General features: G+C 38.2%; 1 protein-coding gene across 3 annotated transcripts in view; it reads left to right on the top strand.

Annotated features, from left to right (window-relative positions):
* Positions 1 to 16,104, top strand: part of LOC131066909 (uncharacterized) — a 146,480-nt gene that overhangs the window by 49,861 nt on the left and 80,515 nt on the right. For all 3 annotated transcript variants that reach the window (XR_009111747.2, XM_058001808.2, XM_058001807.2), the window contains exons 9-14: positions 7,577 to 7,710; positions 10,128 to 10,267; positions 10,418 to 10,468; positions 10,582 to 10,664; positions 10,767 to 10,821; positions 10,915 to 11,026. Coding sequence is in view for 2 of the 3 variants with exons in the window: in XM_058001808.2 (XP_057857791.1) it covers positions 7,577 to 7,710; positions 10,128 to 10,267; positions 10,418 to 10,468; positions 10,582 to 10,664; positions 10,767 to 10,821; positions 10,915 to 11,026 (575 nt within the window). In the remaining variant the exon portion in view is untranslated. The remainder of the gene's footprint in view (positions 1 to 7,576; positions 7,711 to 10,127; positions 10,268 to 10,417; positions 10,469 to 10,581; positions 10,665 to 10,766; positions 10,822 to 10,914; positions 11,027 to 16,104) is intronic.

The following is a 16,104-nucleotide window of genomic DNA, read 5'->3' as shown; positions in this document are numbered from 1 at the left end:
GGACTCTCCTTTTTCTGAATGTGTACTATGTTCCTGGAATGGAACTTAATCTGCTCTCTGTCAGCCAAATTATGAGGAATTCTCCTCAACTAGATGTGGTGTTCAGTGCTCACAAATGTTCCATCATTGATCGGGAGACTCGTCTTATTGTTGCTATTGGTCTAGAGGATCATGGCCTATATAGGCTTCTTGACACTGGTGATTCTCCTGAAGTGGCTCTAGCAGCTCGTGTTTCTCCTCTTAGCACTTTGTGGCATCAGAGATATGGACATCTCAACATTAAGTATCTCTCTCAGCTATCTCGGGAGGGACTTGTTTCAGGGTTACTTGATATTCAGACTCAGCATCTTGGAGTATGTGGTGCCTGTCAAGCTGGCAAACAACATCGGACTTCATTCACACATGGAAAGTCTTGGCACACATCTAAGGTACTTCAATTACTTCATGCTGATATTTGTGGTCCTATGAATACATCTTCTGTTACTGGTTGCAAATACTTTTTGCTTATTGTAGATGATTTTAGTAGAAAGATGTGGGTGTACTTTCTTAAACATAAATCAGATGTATTTAGTATCTTTCAGAAGTTTAAGCCCTTTGTTGAAAAAGAGTCTGGACATAGTATCATTACTCTTAGGACAGATAACGGGGGGGAATTTAGTTCTTCTGCATTCTCCAACTTCTGTGATACCCATGGCATCAAACGCCAATTGACTACACCCTACACTCCTCAGCAAAACAGTGTTGTTGAGCGTCGCAATCGTACGGTTGTTGAGATGGCTCGCTCTATGTTACAACACAGGAGTGTTCCGAATAAGTATTGGGCTGAAGCAGTGTTTACTGCTGTCTACCTACTTAACCGTTCTCCTACTCAGGCTGTTAAGGGGAAGACTCCAGAAGAGGTTTGGTCTGGTCGGAAGCCTAAGATCAGCCACCTGAAGGTTTTTGGCTCTGTTGCCTATGTTTGGATTCCAGATGCTAAGCGCTCCAAGTTGGATTCCAAAAGTTAGAAACTCATGATGACAGGATACAGTGATCACCATAAGGCCTACAGACTGATAGATATAGACACTGAACGTCTTATCTTCAGTCGTGATGTTGTATTTGATGAAGACAGATGATTCTTTCAGTCCCCGTCTTCTGAGCAGAGTTCTGAGGATCAGCCTCACAGTGTTCTTATTCCATTATGTTCGCCTGATGGGAGGGATGATGCAGAATCTATTTTCGATGATGCACTACATGAGTTCCCTCCGGAGAATAATCCTCCTCCTGCTGCTCCTGTTCCTGATCCTGAGCCTCTTCCAGCTCCTCCAGATGTTCGCACTTCTACTCTCCGGCCTAAATAGTGGGCCAAGACCATTGGTGATCTCAGGGATACTGAGCTCATTGAGGGTAGAACTTCCCATAATAAGAGCAAACAACAGCATACAGTTAATTTTGCTCTCATGGCTAACATACACAGTGTTTTTGAGCCTTAGACATACTCAGAGGCTAAAGGTATACCTGAGTGGGAACAGGCTATGGAAGCTGAGTTCCAGAGTCTTCAGAAGAATCACACTTGGGCCCTTTCTGATATTCCTTCAGGGAAGAAGCCCATTAGCTGCAAATGGGTGTACAAAGTAAAATACAAAGCTGATGGAACCCTAGACAAGTATAAAGCTCGTCTTGTTGCTCGTGGGTTCTCACAGAAAGAAGGCATTGACTACGAGGAGACTTTTGCTCCTATAGCCAAAATGAGTACCATACGGCTCGTTCTCGCCTTGGCAGCCCAATTCAGTTGGAAAGTCCATCAGATGGACGTCAAGAGTGCTTTTTTGAATGGTGACTTACAGGAAGAAGTCTACATGACGCATCCCCCAGGATTCAAGGTTGCTAGTCAAGAACAGAAGGTCTGTAGGCTAGTCAAAGCACCCTATGGTTTGAAACAAGCTCCTCGGGCTTGGTACATGAAAATTGATAAGTACCTGACAGATCATGGTTTTCAGCGGAGTCCATTTGATGCAAACCTGTATATCAAGCATACTTGTAATGATATTCTGTTTGTGGTTGTCTATGTGGATGACTTAATCATTACTGGCAGTTCAGCACATTTGATCACTGGGATCAAACAGGATTTGTGCCGCACCTTTGATATGACAGATTTGGGACTTCTACATTACTGCTTAGGAGTTGAAGTCTGGCAGACTGAGAACAGTATCTTTCTCTCTCAGTCCAAGTATGCCAGAAGTCTTGTGGACAGGTTCAGAATACAGGATTGCAAACCTGCCTCTACTCCTATGGAACTCGGGCTCAAACTTTCAGCTCAGTCATCTTCACCAGTTGTGGATGAATCTCTGTTCAGGCAACTAGTGGGCAGCCTCATCTATCTTACTGCCACTAGACCTGACATCAGTTTTGCAGTGAGCTACATTTCACGCTTCATGACAGCTCCCAAGGCTGATCATTGGATAGCAGCGAAGCGTGTGCTACGTTATGTGAGTGGCACTCCTGATTATGGACTTCTGTACACTCGGAGTTCTGATCCTATACTCCATGGCTACACAGATTCTGACTGGGTAGGTTCGGTTGATGACCGTAAGTCTACAGCAGGGTATGTGTTTAGTTTGGGATCTGGTGCTGTCACATGGACTAGTAAGAAGCAGCAGGCAGTGGCTCTCTCCTCGACAGAAGCAGAGTATCGGGGAGCAGTTAAGGCATCTTGTGAGGCGGTTTGGCTTCGACGAATGCTTGCGGATATGCATGTCTCCCAGGCAGGTCCTACTCCCTTGTTCTGTGATAATCAGGGAGTGCTCAAACTCGCCAAGAATCCAGTCTTCCATGAAAGAACCAAGCATGTGGAAACTCATTGTCACTATATTCGACAGCTGGTTGAAGACGGATCCATCCAGTTGCTGTATGTTCCTACCTCGGAGCAGCCAGCAGACATCTTCACCAAGCCCCTTGGTCCTGATAAATTTGTAAAATTCAGGGGGTCTATAGGTGTAGTTAATAGATTGAGCATTAAGGGAGGGTAATAGAATATTAAAATAATGTTATTTAAATATTAATGCTCAATAGTGTATATTCTATTATAGTTAGATCGTCTTCGATCTTCTCAGCAGTTTCTTATTAGAAACTTGCTATTCTTGTAAATATCCTTGTATTATTTATGAGCGTCTTGCTCATTCTGTTAATACATCAATTCTTTGAAATCCATATGCTTCTGCATTTGTTTTAGTTGAACCATCCTCATAAGCTGATTTAGTAGTTCTACCATATCTGTTCACCTTGATCCCATGACTGAATTGTGTTCCTTTAGAAGAAATTTCCTCCTTATACACCCTCCTAATATACTTTACTAACCCAATCTCTTTGGGCGTGCAGTTGACAAACAAGTTCAGATAATCATGAAGAGAGTAATGTGCTTTAAAAGCATCTGGCATTTTCTGATAGCCCTCAAGGAGTCGAGGAGCTTCCTGTTCAAATTTTTCCCTAATCTTGATGGCATCCTGTTCAATCTCTTCCCTGGATTTCCCAACAATACTGTAGTAACCCATAACTGAAACTTATGTGTGCTGGTTACTCAAATGATGCAATGCGAGCTCTCTAAATATTTAATTCAAACCCCCAACAAGATGGTAGGAACCACTCTGATACCACTGAAATATCCCGTCTTATAATGGCTGATAACAAGGAATTTTTTCTGCCCAATCTGCGTGTTTTGCGGCTTATGTGTCTTATGTGTTATGCTGTCCTGCTGTCTCAGAGTTTTTCAGACTGATATAAAGGCCTTCAAACACATACTTTTCATAAATTATCAGCCATGAAGGCCCCTAATATATTGGACAATTATCAAAAATGTATTTGCAATTGAACTAAAGAGTTCTATACTACTTTAGACTCACTTACATTCACCAACATCTTGCTGTTATTATGACAAACAGTTGGCATGAGTCCTCGGACAAAAGTGAAATATGAATGCAACTTTATTTCTTTTCTTTCATTCAAAAGGATGTTCCATTAAGTGCTTACAAATGATAATACAATGACCCAACTCAACCAATTATTGACTCATAACTTTCTGAGTACAAGACAGCCATGACTACACTCATTAACATCATCTAATATTCATTGGAAATCAATACCAAAATGAACCTGGTTGTGGCGCCTAGATGCAAAGATGAAGAAGCAATCAATATCCTATTTGTCGAGCCAACTCCATCAGCAAAATGAGATGATTCCTAAGTCGCCCCTGCTGTCCATGAAGGTCTGAATCATAAATGAAGTGTCAGCTGCTAGTCCTCACAGCTCCTCTCCCAAAATGTTCGCCCTTCCTTCACAAGTGTAGGGCTGTCCTTATAGATGAGATTCGATGCCAAATGGATGACTCATGAGTACTCAGTCTGATATAGCACTGATTACTCCACAATATCACCCTCAAATTGACTTGAGATGAATCGCCTAACCCTTCCATAATTATTGCTGGCCTTGGTAGGAAGTTTTGATGACTTATTGATGAAATCTGATCCAGATCGTGGGTGTAGAGGGGTCTGATGCAACTTACTTCAGAACTGGTTTAGTCACTAAATCTTGTTTCTCCTTCCAAATGCAATTAGATGAGTCGCCTAATACCCACAGTGGTATCTCTGTCTTCCAAAGGAAGTTATGAGGCCTTCATGATGCAATGTGAACAAAATTGTGGTTTTGAAGGGATAAAACTGATTCGCCTCAGACCTGCAAATGCGACAGCTGACTTCCAATTTCACTTCCAATGATCTTCTATTGAAATCTTCTCCTTACTTCAATCAAATTGGTGCTCTATGGGATTCAATCTGACAAAATTGAAATATCATAAACCCCATCCGCCATGGAAATGTATCAACTCAATATGCTCAATATGGAAAACTGAGTATCTTCCACTCTCAGCTGCAACCCCTTGGAAGGTCTTCCACTCCCTCAGTTATGCAATCTATGGGAGTTTTTGTTCCAAAAGACCAAAGTCTGCAGACACCTCTCGGTTCTACAAAACCTAATCAAAGTCAAAATCCCAAATCCAAGCTGTCTTGAAGCCTCATCTTGATCTCCTTTAATACTTTTTTCACCCCAACATCCAGAAGCTTCTAGAAGTGACTGTATAAAATAATATTTAATTAGTCACTTTCTTAAATTAATTAAATATAAAGTCATCTTTTAATTTTTAATTTATTTGATAACTTTATAAATAATTAACTTAATATTATTAATTACAATAATTAATCTAGCTATCCATAAAAATATATCAATAATTTGGACAACTTAATTAATTAAATTAATTAAATAATTCTTCTTCAAAATGGGGACATTAGAGTCGCTGCTTTATGAAGTCCATATTGTTTATGAAGTCTCTGCTGCACATAAATATTTTGAAGTCGTTGTTCAAAGACTCCCGTACTTCTTCACGAAATCGCCAATATTCTCTATCAATTAATATCATTCATTCATATAATAGAAACTGCACCAATTGCTATGAGAATACGTCTTCAGAGAATATTGGAGAGGAGTACAAACCATAAGTAGAATTCCAAGCTGGTAATCTGAAAGGCTCGATTCTCTGTACAAGATTTGCTGCATTCATTGTATGATCACTTCTCTTTTTTATTATCTGCAACATAATTAATTTATATGTTGCTTTAAACATAGTCGGCCTGTATTTTTTCTTTTTATCATTACCATTTAATTCTGTCTTATATTTCTTGTAATGTCCAATGAAGATCCCTACATCCAGACCCTGCCTTCATATTTATGTCGACTATATATAATCACGTTTTTCTTTATTATTTCATAATCTTGAGTGTATCTTAATCGCTACTTATCTCCAATACATATTCGCTGTCACTTATTTCTTAAACAAATCAGCTCCTTATCAAGTCGCCTGAGGTCATGTGATTATTGATAACATTTTATCTTTCAATTTTAGATTATGTACCCGATAGATCTGTTTGGTAAATAGAAGAGAAAATTTTATATGGATCAAAGTCTATAATTAGTGTCAACAAACCAAAGGACCTCACTTCACCACTCCTTCAGCAACCAAGTACTACTTAATGCTGTCACAATTCTATGACCAGATAATGGTGTTACAGCCCCAGTGCCCAGTGAAAGGAAGCATAGCTTGCAGCTCTGCACACAAATTGCCAATTTGCAACAAAAACTAGGAAGTGTAGTAATAGAATAACAATACTTCAAATTTAAGTGTCCAGTTAACAGGATATAGGCATACAACTGGAACTACAAAATACTACCAGTTTCAAGAAACTATATTCTCAGAATGAACAAAAAACATAAAAGGCTTCCATGTACTGTAATTGAAATGCAGGAAACATAAATCGACAGGCTGGTAGCCGACCTAGGGTGGTCTAAATCAACTCACAGACATGTAGCAGCTCTGCGACTTGCATTTAGACAAACTAGAAAATCATTGGTACACTGCTACAGGCGTATGGCCAAGCCATAAATACACTGCAATAGCTTGGAATTCATCCCAAGTCCTGTATTATTCTGTTTCAACATACTCAGTTTAATTAAAAATAAAAAACTATTGCTGATAGTTAGTGATAACTATCCAAGATATTGCTGCATCCGTTAGAAAAAATTCACTAACTATAGTGCTGGCAGAAATCTTATGCCCATGTCTAGAAGATCATACTTCCCATGATCAGTATCAGGTTCTGCTGCTGTCACCTAGAAATAGACAAATGAAACTGCCATGCCCATATAGGGTTGACCCATTAGCAAGACTGAGAATTAACTCCACTATATGGGCACCCCTCAGCAAGAAATAAGGTCCAATATAATTACCGCAATTGTCCATAATCTCTTAAGGGAAACACCAACAAGGAAGATAATGTCGAGCAGGGTTATTTGATAAAGTCAGCACCAAAAAGAAATCCTTGGGCAGGTTCCTGTAGGGAAATGCTCAGAAGAATAGAATCAAGTGCCGACTGGGAATGTGTGGGTCCTAGCAGGAAAACCAATGCCCACCAAATGAATCAGTTTTTATTCTTTTTGTTCCCTTGTCCAACTCAAGGTGGGTCCCTCCAGTAGAACAAATCAAAGGCTGAAAGAAGGATGCAGCCAGCTCCACTGTGGACCCCACAAAATTTAGAGCCTCAGCCATAATGACAAGGTAAGTGCTGGGAAGGAAAGAAGGCAATCACCCAGGAAAGAGACTTCACACACATGGACAAAAACAGGAACAGCAAACAGGACTTGCAACACACGAGAATCTTAGAGAAGAAATAACAAAAGTGTTAGAAGATTGTTTTTGGGCGTGCAGGATTACTAGAGCTCCAGACTACTTCTGCATCGACTTCTAAGATAGCTTCTTAAGGATCGAACTATCAATTTTCTGAAGTCCCTGAATGTAGGGATTGGGGAAGGCAGAAGGAGAAAGAAGGATTTGACATAAGTGTAATTTGAATAATTCCTATTTGGGGTTTGGAAGGACTTGTCTCTACTGTCAATACTTAAAACATTTGATTTTCCTATATATATATATATATATTGACAACATGCATATGCAGTATTTGTCTTGATTAATTTCATTCATGTTTATTGACAGGGTTGCAAGAACTGTTATTTTTGGTGGTCTCATTGACCAAAAAATGACAGAGGCAGTGCTTTTTGAGGCAAAGAAAGCTGGCGATGTAGAATCCATCACAAATCCACTACCAGAGTTTGAGCTACAAAGCCATGGTTGGTAACATTTTGCAGTTGATATTTATTCTGGAATTCTGATATGTATGATAGATGCTCTTTTTAAACTTCTCTGAATGATACATTGTGCTTTGGATCTGGGAGAGATGATTATGCATTGACTTCATTTGTTTCAGATGGAAAAGCTGCATTTGTTTCCTTTGTTTGGCTCAAAATAAAAAAGAGTGACATTTTCCCTTTGATTCTTATGAAATTTTTGATGTTCTCAAGTCTTTCCTGAAATTATACTTCTGGTTTAACTAGTCATTCCGAATCCCGGTTAGTGATGCCATGTATTTACTTATATCTGAATTAAGTATTTGTATTTGATATAATTGAGTGGTTTGAACTGTGAATGGAGAAGTTCGCTTACATCATTTTATTCTCCTGTCATATTAATTCTGTGCTTTTGGGGTTGTGATTTTCTGATAATTTGTTTGGCAATCCACTCACTGGAATCTCCACCCACCATGGTATTTAATGGTATCTGAAATGAAGTAGCTGCATTTGATATGGAGTTTGGAAATCCCCAAGTTTTGGTTACCTTTTGGTTGATGATGTTTTGGTTTTGGATATATGTTTTTGTTTATATATACTCATGGCTAAATGAGCATATTCTGCCTAAGTGGGGTATTAGTTATTGAATTTTTTATCATATTAGAAAATTCCAAACTACAGCAGTAGGAAAGGATAAGGGATTTGGCATCAAGGATTTTCTGTTCACAAGTTTACATCTGCATTGGAAATTGCTGCAAACATGTAATGGACACCCCGGAATGCCCAAAAACCATACCAATTGCTGCTAGGAATTTTATCAAACAGTTTGCATCCAACTCCTTACTTCTCCGTTTAATGTTTTAAATTCCCTTATGGCTCCGGAAATGAAATGTTGGTTTGTTTTACATGGAATTGAAATCACAGAATATGGACAATAATGAAACTACAATAATATGCAAATTGAAAATTGAACTACTGCTGATAAGATGTTATTTTCAGATTTTAATAAAATCAAATACATGGCAGATTATCAACTCATTAATTATTCCAGCATTATTGACATAATACTCCAACAGTCATTTTCAATCTTGCTGCTACAGTGACATGAATGGTAACCGCGTGAATAGTACTCGCGTGAATAGTGTTGCAGCAATATTAATTTGTCTTCAACAGGTCCAATATCTTCATAAAATCATCTCCTCAAAATGGCATAAGCATCGGACAAGTAGGGAAGAAGATATGAGCAAACATTAAATCTGCCTGTAGCTGGAAATGCACCCAATCTGCCTGATAATGAAGCTGATAGCAATGGATTCCAAAGGCCAAACCCCAGGGGAATGACGTCTAGAATGTCACAAGAGAGGATAGATGTCCTCTAATGCCAAGAACGGATCTGCAACTCACACATACCAATTCTTCTCATATTCAACATATCTAATGAAGCCACAAACGCTTTCTTTTATTCTTTTTCCAAGGGTCCACTCAACTCTCATGGGCAATGTGGGATAAAAGATGAGCATTATAAAACATATATTAAAATATTCACTTATGTCTCCCTTGGGTACAAATCCCCATAAAATAAATATTAGAGTAACACTTTAATATTTTACAATTAAATTAAATGTTACTTTAATAAAATTTCAGGCATTAAAATGTATTAGCAATCGGACTCCGAATAATGTGTGTGATAGCTCGTCGGAAAGCTCTCACCGAGGAGTATCAAATCCAAATACCAAAACTGGCCTCCACTATGTCCTGCTGACTTACTAAAAATAGTAAGTATGCCTGAAACTGAGTAAATCAACTTCGTTTTGGCCCAAATTGGAAATTACTAGGCCAAAACACTCCAGGATCCCCTTAAACCCTTCGTTAGCCCTCGGGACCATGTAGAACAAGGCTAACGCACACACACTTGGTCAACTGCTAAAGTGGGGACATTACAAAACAAGATGGTTGTTTATTTTTATAAATAAGTGCTTTCTAGAATTATGTGTTTACCAGATCTTAGTTGAATTCCTTGGGCTTTTATGGGGCTTCCTTTAATTTTATTGATAGATAACTACACATTCAAGTAGTTGCAACTTGCATGTAAATAGGTGTCAAATTGTGTTGGTTTTGAGCTGATGAATGAATTTATAATTGAGAGTCAACGTGCATTGATCTTTGCATTGATGTTGCCTCTTTTAGATAACTTAGCTTTTTGATATGTGTGTGTGTTTTGGATTGTTCTTGGCATTAATTTATAATTTATATATAGTATGCCAAACATTCTCTTCGACATACATGCAATAGATATTTCTAGAAGTATGGCCTTTCTAGTTTTAAAGTAAAATATGTAGTATATTTATGGTGTTTTGAAGAATCCCATATCGTTCTTTTAGTTAATAATAATTATTTTCGGCAATTGTATATTGATAAAGGGCTTGCTCGGGATGGTTGCAAAATGGGGGCTGTTGCTGTAGTATATGTTTCTGTTAAATCAGCATGTCAAGCTGTCGCCAGATTACATCAGAAAATTATTGAAGGGGCAGTAGTTTGGGCACGTCAACTTGGTGGTGAGGTATAATAGAACTGTTTCTTGACTTTGACATGTATTCTTTCACAATGTCATCTGAAAATAATTTAGTCTGCTGCCAGCCAAGGGCCTATGGCTAGGTGCCTGAAAATGATAGATAGCCTATGCTAATCTCCTTATTGCATGCATGTTTAGGGTTCAAAGACAAGCAAATGGAGGCTTATTGTTAGAAATCTGCCTTTTGAGGTATGGTATTGCTGAAACGAAGTCATAATTTAATATTTGTTGGCTTATTTGATTCATGAAGTAATTGTACTATTTTTGATGGCCTCGTGAGTTTTTGGTTTGATTGGAAGCAGGCTAGTGAAGTGGAACTAAGGAAGCTTTTCTCAACAGCAGGTTTTCTGTGGAATATTACTATCCCTCAGGGTTCTGATGGCAGGTATCGTAGGTTCCGAGGCTTTTCTGTAAATCCAGTATGAGCTATTCCATTGCTTTAGTGATAAATACGTTTTAACTCAGGTATATTCATTTTTCTAAGCAGGCCATCTAAAGGTTTTGCTTTTGTTTCCTTCACTTGCAAAAGAGATGCTGAAAAGGTAAGTAAACATTTTCTACATAAGAGATCCATCTCTGAGATAAGAGTAGAAATTCATTTCTTATTTTAAAATTATATGAATTCACCAATCCAGGCAATTCGTATTTTTAATGGAACCAAAGTTGGCAAGAGACCAATTGCTGTAGACTGGGCTGTTTCAAAGAAGAAGTATGAAACTGTTCTTACTTCAGGAGCTGCAAACTCAGGTGTGTGACAAACATATCCCATATTTTCGATATCCATTAAATATTATGACTGTTTTGGAATGGTGATATTCTTGATTTCAGTGTAAAACTATGTTGAGAAACTTCATTGAAGTTGTATATAAACTTTTCTTTGACACTCATGCCAGAGCACCTATATTAATGGTCTGCTATATGTCCTTTATACTTTCCTTTTGTAGATTTTCACTCTTGGCAGGAGCCAAAACCAGCAATAAATTAATAAAGATATGCAGAGCTAGTACCCAATTCCTTGTCCAGTGTAAAAAAAAGAAATATTTGGAAACAGACTACCTATGCAACTGCCCCTTTTTCAATTTTTACCTTCAGCTGGTAAAAGTTAAGTGCGTTTGGAGTGTTATGAATCACATGATCCTTTTTAAATTGTTAGTGCCATGAACACCTCATGGTCCTGAGATCGGCATTTATAAGAAAAATGATAATTTTGAATTTATTCATAAAACGTGTCATTCTGGATTTTGCAGCCTATTTTTTAAAAGCTAAGTTTTGCCGTCATACTTGATGTTATTAGCTAATGAAGCCTAATCTATAAAGATAATGTAATGAACAGTTTGCATGTTTACTTTGTCTTTCTTGACTCGTGTATATAGTTTATGCATTTAGATTTTTTATTATGATAAATATGTAAAGTAATAGCATTTGAGTGATAAGAAATAAATAGATAGAAGTTTGCTGGCTCTACAAGTAGCAGTACAATCAAGCTCTTAACTGCACCAAACTTGAAGGTTTGGATTTTTTTTTAGGAGGTCATTTTGAGCTAATTCCAAAACCCACACAACCTTCATGACTTGAGATTGGGAGCAGAATCCACAAGATTTTTTGTCGAAGTAGATGCATACAAGGTGAGTAGGCTACATGCTTTACTGTTTCATTAGAAAAATATAACTGGAACTTTATGCTAACACAGACATTCACTGGTATGCTGTAATGGTATTGGAAAAGCATATGAAGAATGAGTAAATATGCTGGACATGTTTGGGTTGGGATTATGACACACTGAAACTCCAATTGTTATCTAGGAAAGCTAGGAACAAAGATTCAAATCAGGACATACATGAAAAAGGACACCCAAGTGTGGATTTATCTTACATAAAATAACCAACATTATGCTTATGTGTGGCATAGTATTTAGTGAGGAAAGTACTATGATAATGCTGTCATTCACATTTCTCATTATAGGGTTCTCCCAATCAGTAATATGAAGGAGGACAACTAAAGGCTTAGTGAACTGTTAAATAATAACATAACTAAATAGCTGGATTGAAGAAGGGAACAAAAAGTTATAGATAAGTAAAAGCACCATAAATAATAAACTAATAAAAATGAAAAAAAGAGAAATGAAATAAGAATTTACACCTATGATCTTCTAGCTAGAAGCTAGAAATTCTACTTGTTGAAAACCTTCCCAATCACGCCAGCTGCTATGGTGGCTCTATCATATGAAGATTGATACCGCCTTATAGTAACAAACATGCTCTTGAGGGAAGTCTTTGACTAAAGAAGAGATTGTATTGCGATCAGGTTTGTTGCAATGTGTGTTATACTAGGATGAGCCAACTCTTTTGCATATTTTCTCATTGACCATTCCCCATAATTTTTGTGACCATGGGATTTTGCTAAGATCGTCTAATGTAAGATAAGGTCAAGGCATTGAGTGGGATAGGGAGTCTAGAATATGGATGGATGTTTGTCTATGAGAAGTCCACTTGCAAAAACATAATTTGGTGCATTGTTTGTAATGATCAGCACAATGTTTTCTGACCCATTTCACTATGACTTCCTTGATAAACCGACAATGGAAATTTATATTTTTTACCTTACCTAAAATATCAGTGGTTTTCAAGAAAACCATACCACTTAAGGAAGAAACAGAGGATATTTAGCAATGTCCCATTTCTCCCATATTATTAAAATCTTGGACTCGATAAAATCTCATTAAAATTTTTGAACATAAAAAACACATACAAGAAAGTTTTTAAAAAGCATGCATAAAATTGAATTTAGTAAAAGAGAACTGCTTAGTAGTTATTCTGTTTCATTCATTTACAGACAATGAAGGTCAATACACATCCTTGATCACATTTATAATTTTATTAGTGTCAATAGTCATATGATCATAAATTTCAAACATCATAGTGTCTAGTTTTGATTTTCATGTCACGTGCAATCAATTCAAAATAACACCTCATACCGCTACATTTGCTGCTGCCCATTCTGCTTCTTCTCATATGAAGAATGAGAGCCATATGTTTTGTATAATATCAGTGTTCCACGGGCGTTGGGGACGGGGGGACGGGGGGGACGCGTTTCCGGGACGGGGGGACCAAGGGCCTAAATTTGGGGACGGCGGGGGGACGGCGGGGGGGGGGGGTGGCGGGGTGGTGGTGCTCATATACTTGTACATATTCATATAGTACTTGAAAAACTAGTTTTGAAAAGATGTATGACAATATTACAGTGTAAGAATTACATTTCAAATGAGACTATAGGAAATTTGAAATACTAAATCTAAATACCAAGATTTCTAAGTTGTGTTGTTATATGGAGCCTAATCAAACTCGGAGGTTAGATTTTCCCTACTTCTATCGGCGCGGTTTCCCCCTATATTTTTCAACGGGGGTTTGGGGGCAGCGCCCCCAAGTTGGGGTCAAGGGGCATCGCCCCTTGCAGGGTCAAGGGGCAGCGCCCCTTGCGTGTTCCCTGTCGCGATATAGGGCGGGGTCGAGGGGCAGCGCCCCGCGAGGCCAAAAATACTTTTATTATTTTCTAAAGGCATCGGGCTTTATTTTTCTATTGGCCCACGTCCAATTAGAGTTACCCCTTAACCCTCAAAAAACTTAAAAACTCACTTTTTAAAAAAATTTTAATTTTAAACATTGCATATAAGTGGGGGCGACAGGAGACGTCTGGGCGTCTCCCCGTCCTTGGAGAGACGTCTGCACGTCTCTTGAAGGATGGGGAGACGCCCAAACATCTCCCAAGGAGACGTGGAGGCGTCTCCATGTCTCTTTGGGAGACGCCCAAATGTCTCCCAAGGAGACGTCTCCACGTCTCCACGTCTCCCTGGGAGACGCGGGGACGTCTCCGCGTCCCGACGGCGCTTGGGTGGCGGTGGCGGGATGGCGGGGGACGTCGCGTCCCCGTCCCCCCGTCCCCGCGACGTTTCTGACGGGGGGACGCGCCCAAAAAGGGAGGGGACGTGTCCCCGTGGAACACTGTAATATCAAGATATCACAAAGGGAAACATCTTTTTCCATAGATCAATGCAAGATAATATTTGAGGAATTTGATGCCTTTGAGGTTCCGTGCTTCCAAGTAGGGTCCTAGGGTTGCCACCCAATGTGCAATATCTCGAACAAAATAAAGTCAAAAACTGAATTAGAAAACCTAGCATAAACAATATAATTCATTTCAAAGTCTAACAACTAGCTGAATAATAGAAAAAAAACTAGAACGAGGGAAACACAAGTAGGGAAATTATTACTTGCTTTTCAAATGTTGCCAACAAACTTGTCAAATCAGCCCAAGATCATGTAAAATCTCTTGAAATCATCCAAAAATACACTGAATGTGGTCAATGTGTCGAAGTAGTGAGAGCTGGAAGAAGAAATCATGAAAAATGAATTGTTTTGATGCTTTTCTGGCTGTGGACTATTATCATGTGTCATCAAGCAAGTTATTTGGTTAAATTCATGAGTGACTTGCTGAGGGTTATTGCTTTGCAAGTAGTCATCAAGTACTCATGGGTCTTTAAGCTATGGGTTCTCCTATCTCTCCAATCATCAAACAACTTATGAGTGACTTGCTGAGGGTTATTGCTTTGCAAGTAGTCATCAAGTACTCGTGTTTTTAAGCTATGGGTTCTCCTACCTCTCCAACCATCAAACATGATGCTGCTCATTATTAATGGCCTTTATATCTACCACCTTTTCACTCAAAATTTAGCTCTTTATCTCTTCATGATTAGGGGCTTTGAACCATGCTCTGAAAACAACAATAGCGCTTTAAAATTCCCAAAAGAATTTATGCAAATTTTCATTTTCTTTTCCTTAAAGATATTATATCAAACAGTTTGCTTAATGGTTTAAGAATTGGAAATTTGTTTGATAGTTGAAAATGTTGCTCAGAATTGTAGAATGATGCATGCAAAAAGAAATCATTAATGACAAGGTTCCTTCAATAGTAACAGAAATATAGAATGTACACTTGATTTCTCAGAAAAATACAGTGATACTTCTATTATAAATGGTCAAGGTATACAAACAGAATGCTGACTTATTTTGAGACTTTTATCCTCTTTGAAGTTGCAATAGTAAACCACTTTCCAGAACTGAAAACACCTCCTTAGATGAAACAACTGGAAATGAGTCAGTAGCAGCCTAGCAGCTCTGTAATATCTTTCACAATGCATGAATCATACTGGTAGTATTATGGGAGCACTTAAGAAGAATATCCAATGACATATGTGTCATTTTAAATCGATATATAAAGGCACTATTTATAAGAGATTACAAGAGGATGTTACTGAATGAAATATTTGTTAACAGAATGCAGGAAAGGAAACTTCCTAAGCCAACTAAGATGACCATTATAGAAACATTACAATATTTTAATTCCCTCCCTTAATGGTCATCGTTCTAACTACTTTACAAAAGACATAAACTGCAGATTTTTTTGGTCACAAAAGCATAGAGGGCTGCCCCTTTCGCTTCAGAATGCTTTGCGACAAGAGCTTGCTGCTGAGACCGTCCCTGATTCTGCAGAACTTATGGGGATGACCAAGATAATCACAATCCTTCCAACCTGATGTTGGGTAACAAAGTTTTCCCTCCCTTTATTGAAAGATACAAAAATCAAGTTCTCAAAAAGCATCGATTTTTGTTGATGAAAAATTGGCAAAAAAACTTAAACCACGATTTTGTGGAAAAATTGCCAAACCCTCCATTGCTTCCGAAAATCAGCAATAGCCATGATTTTGTCAAAAAATCTTCAAGAACTTTTGTAGATGAGCACTACGACCCAAAATAGAGTACAAGAAATTG

The sequence above is a fragment of the Cryptomeria japonica genome, chromosome 9 (genome assembly GCF_030272615.1).
Source record: "Cryptomeria japonica chromosome 9, Sugi_1.0, whole genome shotgun sequence".
Classification (NCBI taxonomy): Eukaryota; Viridiplantae; Streptophyta; class Pinopsida; order Cupressales; family Cupressaceae; genus Cryptomeria; species Cryptomeria japonica.
The sequence above is the reverse complement of the archived record's forward strand: the minus strand, read 5'-3'. Positions and strand labels throughout refer to the sequence as shown.